At 33.6% G+C, this 12,695-nt stretch overlaps 1 protein-coding gene across 1 annotated transcript; it reads right to left on the reverse strand.

Annotated features, from left to right (window-relative positions):
* Positions 1–78: 78 nt before the first annotated feature.
* On the reverse strand, positions 79–6,381 carry LOC117327347. The gene is made up of 5 exons (XM_033884285.1): positions 5,902–6,381; positions 4,203–5,411; positions 3,480–3,682; positions 2,595–2,817; positions 79–2,121 (listed from the first exon to the last, which is right to left on the reverse strand). Exons 1-5 carry the CDS (start codon positions 6,104–6,106, stop codon positions 2,000–2,002), a joined length of 1,962 nt encoding a protein of 653 aa, XP_033740176.1. The 5' UTR covers positions 6,107–6,381; the 3' UTR covers positions 79–1,999.
* Between the last annotated feature and the right edge of the window lie 6,314 nt (positions 6,382–12,695).

The following is a 12,695-nucleotide window of genomic DNA, read 5'->3' on the forward strand; positions in this document are numbered from 1 at the left end:
CTCGAAGGGTGGTAACTCTAAATATGACCTGGGTGTCCTAGGGTGGTGGTAGATTTTTTTACTGGACTATCCCTCAGACATTGTTTGATCTCCATCAGTCACTCCATTCATTAAGCAGTCAAGCAGATCTTTTCCCTTGAATCTTCTTGGTTTTGTTACATTATGCTGTATTGTGACTAACATTGATAGGTGAATTGAATAATAGCCCACAATGAATCTGATGATGGGCTAATAATTGAGAAAACATATCCAACTTTAAATAAAGATAACCTCAGAATATTGCTTCTTTTTCATTTGCATGTGTTTATTTTATTAATTTCTGGTATCCAAAAAGAAGTACATAGAGAAACATCACTGGTGACAATATGTGTTTCTTTCAAAATAGCTTTCACCTTTTTGGGCATACTCAAGTATTTGAGATACTCTACAGAAATGCCTAGCTTAAATTTCAGTTTAAAAAAAAAAGAGAAATCAATACGAAAGCATGGCACATATTTTTTAGATTTTCATATTTGGTAATTATCTTAGACCAATATCATAAGTCAGGACAACTGAAAAAAAAGTCACATTTTTGTTACCATTGCAACAGTTTCTGGCCATGGTACAACATGCATGTCCGTCCTAGGCCTGTTACAGACATTCTATTTTGTCAAAAATTTAATTTTACATGATATGAAACATTTCTGCATGGATAAATATCATAATGTTTTGTATTTTAATCTTTGAATAAATTTTTAAAATTTGGATTTCCGGAGTTGCGTTTTTCTTCTTATATGAATTTGAACAAAGAAACAATTTATACAAAGGAATATGCCATTTCTACAGGTAAGAACAATCCAAAGACATAATGTTTATAACAGAAAAAAAGGTTTCCTTAAATGCATAGTGGTCCTAAACCAGTATTAAATGTTAATTACAAGAGTGACAATTACATAACAGGAACCGATTTAACAAGATGGACATTTTTGCAACATGGTTTAACAGTGTTGTTCCGATGATCGATCATATTTGATATCTAATCGAAAGGCAACCAATTCTTATTAATTGATTATGAGGTTCACTTTCACTTCATGTACTACCTAGAAGAGAACGACAGTTCTGTATTAGATTAAATTACTACCAATCATGTTATTTAATATAACAAGTACTAATTGTAAGGACAACCGTTAAATTAATGTCCCCCAAACTACCCCAACGGTCGTAAATAATGATAATGGAAGAGTTTTCACCGAAATCAAACAATATCTAAATTTGGGGGAAAAAAAAACCAGAAACCTCAGACAATTTTGTAAGTAGTACCATTCTGATCAGCTTCCCTCAATCCCATATACCAATCTGTACCAAAATCAAACAATATCTAAATTTCGACCAATCAGAGGCCACGAAATGGCAGCCATTTTTGAGTTTTGTTCCAAGACATGCACGTTGCACACCTTCTGCCCCCCAAGCAATACTCATGTGAAGTTTCATAAGGATCTGTCCAATAGTTTAGGAGGAAACTGCCGGACAAGTTCACCATGAAAAGATAGAAGAAAGCTAAAGAAGAATTTAATAAGAAATGAAACAAACACAATATGGCCCCCCAACTTTGTTAGGGGGACATAATTAATTATAAAATATTAATGATAACTGTTCATCGGTGAAGACTGTAACTCTGAAATGGTATGAATGAAAGATAAGAAACTGCGAGTGAGCGGCAGCTAGACATAAGACAAAATGTCCAAAGAAAAATCCCATTTGTTAAGCATTATGTACGTACTAGTATGCCAACCGATTAATCCTTAAATTCATTGTAGAAACTGCTAGAAGGAATGAAATAAATGCAAATTATCAAAATATTTATAAATGTTTGTCCATCAATGTTGAAATATCAACTGATTCCCAACACTACTTCTTCAACATCTGGGGACACAAAGCGATACATTTCTGTCGAATTTCTCAAATACTTATAGTTTGTCGTCACCCTCAGACTTCTTTCTTCCTTTCTGCTCTGCTCCCCTTACTTGCAACTCTTTCGTTTTGATAACCTATGGTTCCCAATCTTGTTCTGGATAGCAGTGATGTACTTCTTCTGGGATAGTTCTTGAAAGTTTAATGCACTGCATCTTGTATGGAGATATTCTGAAAGAATAGTACAATTATTAAGGCATTAATGTCCATTCTTTTAAAGTCGGTATCAAACTACAAAGTATTAAAGCTGTAATTCACATCCCTCGCTTTCGCCTCAAATTGCGTTAATCAATGGACCATGAGTCACTGCGGCAAAAAATGTCTCTTTTCGTTAATCAAGGGGTCATAACTCCTGCAAATAATGTCCCAACAAAACCTGCGACCTAGCCCTTTAGGCATTTGACCATGTCACCAACTTCCTTTTAAGCAAAAGCGGGGGATAAAAATTGAATGCCTTCCTGTTGAACATAACATATATTTCACTCGTATGACAGAACTTTGCGATATTCTGTCATACTCGTGAAATTACTGAATTACGTAGCTGCTTCTTGCAATTAACAAAAAAGATCTGTCATATTTTAAGTTAATTTCTTTTATAAAAAGCTATATACTGTTTTTTCTTTTACTCCTGACATTACTCATACCTTGTATAGCCTCTCTCTTGTTGATAGGGAGGGAACTAACACCTTTGCTGGCGGCCATTTCTTCAAATGAAAATACTAAGTCCAGAACTTTATTCAACAGGTACAATGCTGGATTTTTCATGGATCCAGCCTTGTTCTCTATGCCCCTTAACTGTGATGGATTCACAAGAATTTCAGCAAAGTGATCTTTGTCATCTGGATCTATGATCAAGGGAACGAGTCTCTGGGAAATATAATAAAGTAAATAGGTTAGGGTACACATTAAAACTTAATACACAATGTATTTATATAGCTATATTTTGGATACTTTGCAACAAAAAGATTTTTTTTGTATTTCAAGTTTCTTGAAACAAAGTCATTTTATCAGTTGTGTTGATAATTTGCAAGCAAATAAAAACATTTGTTATAATAATTACATAGAATATGAAAGCCATTAATACAGAAATTTAATGTGTACATTTTACTTAACCTGGGATTGATACTAGTGGTGGTCAATAATTCTTACTAATTTAAGTTGTTCTAAAGCATGGCAAAGTTGTAAATTAAACAATAACATATTTTTCTAAGAAAGAAATTCTCTTTCATTTTTAAATCTTTTTCTTTCAAACTGAGAAAATATGTACATGCAAGTAAAAAGACTTGACTTTTAATTGGCAAATTATTCAAATCCACACGTCTTTGTTGTTACCACTTTAACAAAATTGTCTGATGTCTTGGAAGGACTACTAGAAATTGTTAAGGATCGACTGAAAACTGTATCTGGTATATGTGGTCTTGCTGGCCACCTGATAAAACAAGTTGTAGTATTTAACACTGTTAACGAAGATTTTATGTGAAAGATAAATATTTCTAGGTACTGCATGAGTATGAGGCATATGTACATACCATTTCACTTTTCTGTGCAGATTTGACAGATGATCTTGGATTCCTGTCAAAAACCTGAGTATTTGGCGAGTTCATGGAGTGCTGGTTGTTCCCAAATATTTCTCTTCCATTAGATTCCCCCTGTTGACGTAATTGCAATGTCAGTAGCTCCAGAAACCCAAGCAAGGTCACTCTTTGGTTGTTGTCCAACTCTCTAAAGTAATCTATTAAAGGATGAAGAGAAAAAAAAGGAAATTTTCAACAAGAATTAATATGTTAAATCCCTATTTACAAGTATCGATCACTGTGTGATCTAAATAGTATTCTCAAATTGAATAGTATCATGATCAAGAATATAAGACAATGTCAAGAAGGATTTGTATACAATATGTATAATATACAACCCCTTTTAAGTTATCAGACAGAGTTTAGAGTTATTATCAAATAGCTGAAAATCCAACTAGTAATTATATGAACAAAGAAAAAATACCAGGCCTCACCGGACAAGCAAAATCAAATTTCAAATATTTACCTTAATTTGAATTTTAAAATGATATCCAATATATATGACTAGGGCAACAATCCACCAAGGTTACATATTGTAAAATTGGATGAATTTATTCAGTCTTCCAAGCCATTGTACTGTACAGACAGATGGATAAAAAAAACATACAATAAAAAGCATGAATTAGATTTTAAGATATATATCGAAACACTTTTTATAAATATTTTTTTAACACATACCTGTGATCGGATTACAATGCTGGGACATGGGCATGTGCACTGGATACACTGGGGTACTTGATATTTCATGCTGTACATCCTCTTGTGATTCCTTCGGGTTATCCCATGAATAATTGGCGTTGTAGCCATAGTACTGGTTTTCACTTCCAGAAGCCGATTGAACTGATGGCATTTCTGAATAAGAGAAACCATTGTGGTCCTGGTCATTCAAAACACTAAGGCCAGAAAACACAGCTTGTGATGTTTCCTGTTGACTATCCAAAACCAATTCTATCTTTTTTGTTGAGTACGCTTTCTTGGAGGGAGTCTTGGAATTTGTAATTGTTACAGAAGTAACTTCTGATGTGCATGTTTCTGATCTTGGCCTAATGCAAGTGTCAAATAGTCTAGTTTTTGTATGGCTTGTTTTTATGGATGGTGTCTTTTGGGTATCGCGGATAGGTGTGGCTTTGGAAGGAGTCTTTTTGGTCCCGCGGACAGGTGTGGCTTTGGAAGGAGTCTTTTCAGTCCTGCCGACAGGTGTAGCTTTGGGAGGTGTAAATGTCTTTTTGGTCCCACCTACAGGAGTGACTTTGGACGGTGTCTTTTTGGTCCCACCTACAGGAGTGGCTTTGGACGGTGTCTTTTTGGTCCCACCTACAGGAGTGGCTTTGGACGGTGTCTTTTTGGTCCCACCTACAGGAGTGGCTTTGGACGGTGTCTTTTTGGTCCCACCTACAGGAGTGGCTTTGGACGGTGTCTTTTTCGTCCCGCCGACAGGTGTTGCTTTTGAAGGTGTCCTTTCCGTCCTGCTGACAGTTGTGGCTTTGGGTGGTGTCTTTGATTTTTCAGATTCTGACTCGGGCTCACTAGCTACATTGGCAAATGCAGACATTTCATTAAGTTTTATGATGTCTAGTAATTTTGGTTCTTTCGATTTAACAGGTAGGGGTGTACACGTTTTCCTCTTTTTTTTAGCACTTTTCTTTTCATATTCATGGTCACCTGCTATAGAATCACTTCTGTCCTTTTTTTGTTCTGGCTGTGATGTATGGTGCTGTATTTCATCACTTGCCTGCAGTAGTCTTTTAAGCTTGGTCGCGGCTCCTCTTTTTCCTGATTGCTTTCTCTCCTTTGCCAGGGACAAAAGTGTCTCAACAACTCCTTCATCTGTCAGGTTTATGCCTTCGCTCTTGGTGAAATTCATAAATGCCCGAGCAGATGTTGCACCTGATGAAAAGAAATCAAAACATTTATAAATAATTCGAAGTCTTAAAAAAAGGAAATGGATACGAATACATTAAATGGTTTAAACATTCACAATAACTCGCACAGTATATAAAAAATATGGCTCGAGCTCGATATATATAACAGCAGTCGTGCATCCATAGGCAATTAGTTTATATACTCTACATATACAAATTTACATGAAGCCAAAAATTCAAGGGAAAAAATATGAAAATGCGTGAAATACAGAAAGTCAAAAGTTGCATCAATTTTGGCTCGTCAATCATCAATGTAGATTATCTCGATCGCGACCTATACAGGTGCCCGATCGCGATCGTACATGTATCAATACACGGCGCCTAATATTAATGTTCAGTATTGAAACCAAAAAATATTGATTAACGTAATAACATTGTCTAAAATAAAATTTAAACAAAGAGAAATGAACCTTACTTAATCGTAAAATACTGCATGGATTTTATTTTAAACTTACTTCCAGAGAAAACAGTTGAGCCTTCATACGGTTCGTCCCTTATCGATACTGTTCCGTCTTCATTAATTTCCTCCGTTGGATAATCTACGGAGACTGTACTTGTTGCTTCGTCTATGCATCTTACAGTTTGTTTTTTGCGGTTGACAATTTGCAGAGCTCTATCTGCCGTAAAGTATACAACAAGGTAATCTTCTTGTGTCGCCATCTTGCTCAAATTTGGTTTTGGCGCAATCGCAGCATCAGTGCAGCAGATATGCTTGAGTACAGTACCGGACACGATCGTGGTCAATTTTGTGAAATTATTTTTTTCCTTAATGCTTTAATAGCACCGCAATTTATATTTCTTTATCATTTTTTAAATAGGTTTAATTTATTTTGAAAGAAAATTTATACATTGTAATATTTCCCTCCCAAAAGAAACTACAGAGTCACGGAAACCTGTTTTTATGCTATGCACATCAAGCGCTGAGGCGATCAAGATTGAGTCAGGATACATGTGGTTGCATTGTCAACTAAGGGCAAATTTGTTGCAAATAAACTGGTTTAGGTTTGGGTTTATGGTTTAAACCTGGTTTTCAAAACGGTTTGTAAACTAAAACTAGTTTGCTCTTGAGAAACAAATGCGAAATTCTAGTTTTCAATATGGTGTCTTTGGGAGAAAAAGCTTCAGAGCAGTATTTGAAACGTTAATACCTCATGAACGCACAAAAATCCCCCGAATCCCAAATTATGTTGAAGACATACTTCCACAATTCAATGCAATGACAGGGAAACGCATGCAGTTCTAGCAGACTTTCTTTCAAACACAAGGGAAAACTGTCATACCAATGGGAAAACAATTATTATATTTATAATTTATATTTTATTTGTCCAGTCAAATGACACTACGAGCCATAGCTGGCAAATTTGGAGCACGTAGCGCACTTCAAGAGCACATTCTGCATGTGTGTTGACAACATTCGCCATCTTGTTTTCAGAAACGAAACCTTCCAAACCACAACCGGTGGTGGTTTGAATGGTTTAATAAACTAGTTTAGGTTTATCAGAAACAAATGAATGAACCGGTTTCAGTTTAAATGTGGTTTGAAACTGGTTTACTCAACAAATGGAAAGTTTACAGAACCGGTTCGAAACTAAAACTGGTTTTAGGAGAACAAATTCGCCCTAAGTAATTCCCATTGCCAATATAATGGAATGGTAAAACCAAGCCTTTTTTCCCTTTGGGGGAAAAAAGGGGTTTTTTTTTGGGGGGGGGTTTTTTAAAAACCCCAAAAATTTTTTTGGGCAAAAAAAAAAAAAAAATTTTTTTAAAAAATTTTCCCCCCTTTTCCCCCCCCCCCCCCCCCCCAAAACCTTTTTTTTTTTTTTCCCCCTTTTCCCCCCCCTTTTTTTTTTTCCCCCCGGGGGTTTTGTTTTTTTTTTTTTTTTTTTTTCCCCCCCCCCCTTTTTTAAAAAAATTTTTTTAAAAAAAAAATTTTTTTTTTTTTTTTTTAAAAACCCCCCCCAAAAACCCCCCCCCCCCCCCCAAAACCCCCCCCCTTTAAAAAAACCCCCCCCCCCCCCAAAAAACCCCCAAAAAAATTTTTTTTTTCCCCCCCAAAAAAAATTAAAAAAAAATTCTTTTTTTAAAATTTTTTCCCCCCCCCCGGCCCCCTTTTTTTCCCCCCCCCAAAAAACCCCCTTTTTTTAAAAACCCCCGGCCCCCTTTTTCCCCCCCTTTTAAAACCCCCCCTTTTTTTTTTTTTTTTCCCCCCTTTTTTTTTTTTTTTTTTTCCCCTTTAAATTTTTTTTTTTGGGTTTTTTTAAAAAAATTTAAAAGGGAAAAAAACCCCCGGGGGGGTTTTTAAAAATTTTTTTTTAAAAAAAACCCCAAAACCCAAAAAAAGGGGGGGGGGGGGGGGGGAAAAATGGGTTTAATTTCCCAAAACCAAAAAAAAAAGGGGGGTTTTTAAAAGGGGAAAAAAAAACCCCCCCCCAAAAATTAAAAAAAACCCCAAAAAAAAAAAGGGTTTTTTTTTTTTTAAAAAACCCCTTTTTTTAAATTTTTTAAAAAAAAAAATTTTTTTGGGGTTTTAAAATTTTTTTGGGGGGGCCAAAAGGGAAACAAAAAAAAAAATTTTTATTTTTTTTTTTTTTTTAAAAATTTTTTTTGGGCAAATTAAAAATTTAAAATTTTTTTTGGGGGGGCCCCCTTTTTTTTTTTTTTAAATTTTCTTTTTTTTTTTTTAAAAATTTTTTTCCCTTTTGTTTTTTTTGGGGTTTTCCCCCGGGGAAATTTTTAAAAATTTTTTTTTTAAAAAAAAATTTTTTAAAAACCGGTAAAAAAATTTTAAAAAAATTTTAAAAAAAGGGGGAAAATTTTTTTTTTAAAAAAAAAAATTTTAAAAAAAAAAAAAAAAAATTGGAAAAAATTTTTGGGTTTTAAAATTAAAAAAATTTTAAAAAATTCCCCGGGTTTTTTTTTTTTTTAAAATTTTTTTTTTTAAAAAAAAAAAAAAAAAAAACCCGGGGAAAAAAATTTAAAAAAAAAATTAAAAAAAATTTTTAAAAGAAAAAAAAAAATTTAAAAAAAAATTTGGAAAAAAAAAAAAAAAAAATTTTTTAAATTTTTTTTTTTTTTTTTAAAAAAAAAGGGGGGGTTTTTGGAAAAAAATTTTTTTTTTTAAAAAGGGGGGCCCAAAAAACCCCCCAAAACCCTTTCCCCAACAGGGGAAAAATTTTTTGGAAAAAAAAGGGGGATTTTTTAAAGGGGAAACCCCTAAAAAAAAATTTAAAAAAGTTTTAAAAATTTAAAAAAAAAAAAAAAAAATTGGGGGGGAAAAAAATTTTTGGGAAAGGGGGGTTCCTAAAAAAAAAAATTTAAAAAACCCAGGGAAAAAATTTAAAAAACCCCTTTTACAAAGGGGGGGGGTTTTTTCCCGGGGGAAAAAAGGGGAATTTTTTAAGGGGGGTTTTTGTTTTTTTTAAAAAAAACCCCCAAAAAAAATTTTTTAAAAAAAAAAAGGGGGGGGGGGGGTTTTCCGGGCTTTTTTTAAAAAAAAAAAAAAAAAAAAAAAATTTTTTCAAAAAAAAATTTAAAAATTTTTTCCCCCCTTTCCCCCCCCCTTTTTTTTAAAAAAATTTTTTCCGGGGGGGGAAAAAAACCCAAAAAAAAAATTTTCCCCCCCCAAAAAAAAAAAAAAAAAAAAAAAAAAAAAAAACCAAAAAAAAAAAAAAAAAAAAAAAAAAAAAAATTTTTTTAAAGGGGGAAAAAAAGGGGAAAAATTTTGGGGGGTTTTTTTTGGGGGGGAAAAAAAAGGGGGGGGTTTTTTTTTAAAAAAAAAAGGGTTTTAAAAAAAGGGGGTTTTAAAAATTAAAAATTTTCCCAAAAAAAAAAAAAAAGGTAAAAAAAAAAAGGGGGAAAAAAAAAAAACCAAAAAAAAAAAAAAAATTTTTTTTAAAAAAAAATTTTTTTCCCCTTTTTTTTTAAAAAAATGTTTGGGACGGGTTTTTTTAAAAACCCCCCCCAAAAAAAAAAAAAGGAAAATTTTTTTTTTTTTTTCCCCAAAAAACCCCTTTTTTTTTTTTCCCCCCTTTTAAATTAAAAAAAGGAAAGGGGGAAAAAAAGGAAAAAAAATTCTTTTAAAATTTTCTTCCTTACGTGTACAACTTTTTTTTAAAAAAGAAAAAAAGGGGGGTTTTGCTGGTTTTGTTTACATAAAGGTGAAACCACTTAAACTTGATACTGGTGGAATAGTTCATATTTTTCCATACAATAGTAGCAATCCAAAAGGAATTCCAAGAACAAAGGAAAGTATTCTTGAAGATTTGACAAAGGTTCAAACCAATGTGGAAAATGGTGTGAAAAAGTTCACAGTTCACGGACATAAAGGACCTTTCTGGTTTCTGTATCTGACATATTTCAATGCAGTATATAGTTGTGTGATTGACTACATGCATGGTATTTGCCTTGGAACTACCAAGCAACTCATGAACTTGTGGTTTGGTGCCTCGAATAAGAGTAAACCGTACTCTGTATATCATGCGAAACAAACTGTTAACAAATTCTTGTCAGAAATTCGTCCGACACTATTTGTAACCAGGGTCCCACGGCTGATAGATGACATCGCTCACTGGAAATCATCAGAATTTCGTAACTTTTTACTTTATTGGGGTATACCAGTGATGAGCAAAATCTTGAGAAAGGAATACTTTGTACACTTTTGTTTACTTGCTCGGGCAATCTTTTTGTTGTCCATGGAAAACATATCCCCGGTAGACATTGCAACTGCTGAGGGAGCTCTTCTTCTTTTTGTAGAGAATTTTGAAAGGTTGTATGAAGCAAGGTATACGACTCTGAATCTTCATCAATTGATTCATTTGGTTGATTGTGTTAGGCACACAGGACCTCTGTTTGTGAACAATTGTTTTATTTTTGAGGACCTTAATGGGTACATAATCAAACATGTACACGGTACACAAGGTGTTGAAAACCAGCTCGTAAATATTATTGGACTTGTAAAGGCCATTCCTATAATGTATGACAGATACTTTAAGGGAATAGATGATTGTGATTATGTTTTTGAGCTGTATCATGAGTTATCTGACAGTATAGCTTCAAGAAGAATTCATAAACATGAAATTGAAGATGGTATAGTCAGAGTAGGGAATTTATTCAATGGGGAACTAAGTGATGATGAATTTGCTGCCATTTCTAATTATGGAGTACAGTGTACTAGGAATGTTTCAAAGTATTATAATATCAATATGTATAAGAAGGGGTTTTATGTATATGGGAAATTGTACAAAAACCTTGTAAAAAGACAGCAGCATGTTATAACATTTTTTCATGAGAATGACTACAAATTTGGATCTGTGGTGTATTTCATGGAGTCAAATGATAAGACCGGTAATAAAATCAACCTCGCACTTGTTGAACCGATGAAAAAAGTCAAGTCTGTTGGCAGTGTTTGGAAAATAGAATTTAGGAAAAGTTGCATTGCCATCCCATTGAAGTGCATAACTAATATCAACAATTTTGTGGGAATAACTGGTGATTTCTTTGTATGTCCTCCTCCAAATAGGTATGACCGTGACTAGAATCAAGTTCATATAATTCCAGTTTACATGTAATGTTGTATAGGGGTATAACTTCTACAGAATTTGAAGTTGAAACTTCAAAAATATAGTACTTTACTTCTATACATTTATTTTATTGTGTAAAGACAATTGACATGCATGTATTTGCATTGCATATTGTTTACATTAATTATGCAAATGTACTTTTATACTATAATAATAAAAGGTAGTATCATTCTGTAGAACTCAGAATTTATATATCCAAAATATATACTGGTAGTAATTCTCCAGTGCAGGTGAATATGAAAGTCTAGATCTGTGGCCATTATTTTTCATTTCTCAAAAAAATGGTCAGAAATGGTTGAGCCAAAGCTTTTCTTTCTAGAGCATGGATGAAAATAATGGTCAAACAAAGTCAATGGTATTTCAATGGCATTTAAATGGTTCACCTGTGAGTAAACCATTTTTTTGTACCATTGAAAGACCATTGATCTGAAAAATGGTATTTTAATGGTCATATAACCATTGAAATCTAATGAATTAAATGGCGTTTCAATGGATTTCTGAACAAAAATGGTCTTTCAATGGCATTATAATGGTGTTTCAATGATTTTTGGACCATTTCTTTTTGCTAAGGGAAGTTTGTGATACAACCAAGTTAAACACACAAAGCAACATTGTCTCATTAAATGTGCAATAAGTTTGTGATACAAACAAGTTAAACACACAAAGCAACATTGTCTCATTAAATGTGCAATAAGTTTGTCATACAACCAAGTTAAACACACAAGGCAAAATCTACAGTAAAACTTCACAAAGGGAGTTTATTCAGAATGATCTATATGGGTTGGGTGGACAGGGAGTCGTGACCCTCCAACCTGTTTTGTTATGGAATCATAACTTATCAGAGGTTGTTTACATGCGGTCAAGGGTTCCATATACAAAAGGATGTAGGAGGAGAACATACGGTGGTGCAGAGGTACAGTAAGACTCCACGAAACAGTCACACTACATATAAGATGTAAAGTGCAAAGAGTCTAATATTAGGTAAATGAAGAAATAAAGAATTTCTGTGCCTCTATTATATATATGTTGTTCCTAGCAAAATCTATTAGGAACACGTTGATTGTGGTGTATATAAGGTTGACATCAGTGGTTGTATTGTGGTGTTCTTAGTTTTCCATGTTTCGGTCTGAACCTATGTGTTGGTTTCCATGTGACATGGCCTGATTGGATTATCTACCATACATGTGTTTAGAGTATATGAAGGAGTTTCTGATATTGCTCATTATCAGGGTTCTTCCACTTCAGGTATACATTGTTCATGCATGTAGTTCGTATTTTCACTTTATGGTGATTCATGACATGCATTGGGTAGTCACTTCTGCTTGTATGGCAATTAAGGTGGAATGCTTTTGAGAGTGGACAAATATATGGGATTCCATCTGGCGAGTGGACTGCATATGTGTCTAATCTGACTTCATTCCTGGTGTAGTGGTATTGAAGTATGGTGTGTGGTCGGCTAGTTCATGTTACCAGCTCATAGAGTCGGTCCTTATATGCTGGTTAAGAGAAGCATTACTTTTAGTGATTATATGTAACATCATAATTTAGTTCAAGGTACATTGTATTGTCATGATGCCATGTGATAATGGATATTACAGGAGAAATGTTTATTGGTGATGCTTTTTTCCAAACCTTCCAAAGAATAAATTAATGAGGGAGATTTTTTTTTT

Source organism: Pecten maximus, chromosome 5, assembly GCF_902652985.1.
Source record: "Pecten maximus chromosome 5, xPecMax1.1, whole genome shotgun sequence".
Lineage (NCBI taxonomy): Eukaryota > Metazoa > Mollusca > Bivalvia > Pectinida > Pectinidae > Pecten > Pecten maximus.

Coding starts and splice junctions, on each gene's coding strand:
- LOC117327347 (XM_033884285.1), bottom strand. CDS start 6,106: ATGGCGACACAAGAAGATTACCTTGTTGTATACTTTACGGCAGATAGA. Junction 3,683..4,202: donor GCATTGTAATCCGATCACAG/GTATGTGTTAAA, acceptor ATCCTTTAATAG/ATTACTTTAGAGAGTTGGAC. Junction 2,818..3,479: donor CTGCACAGAAAAGTGAAATG/GTATGTACATAT, acceptor TATATTTCCCAG/AGACTCGTTCCCTTGATCAT.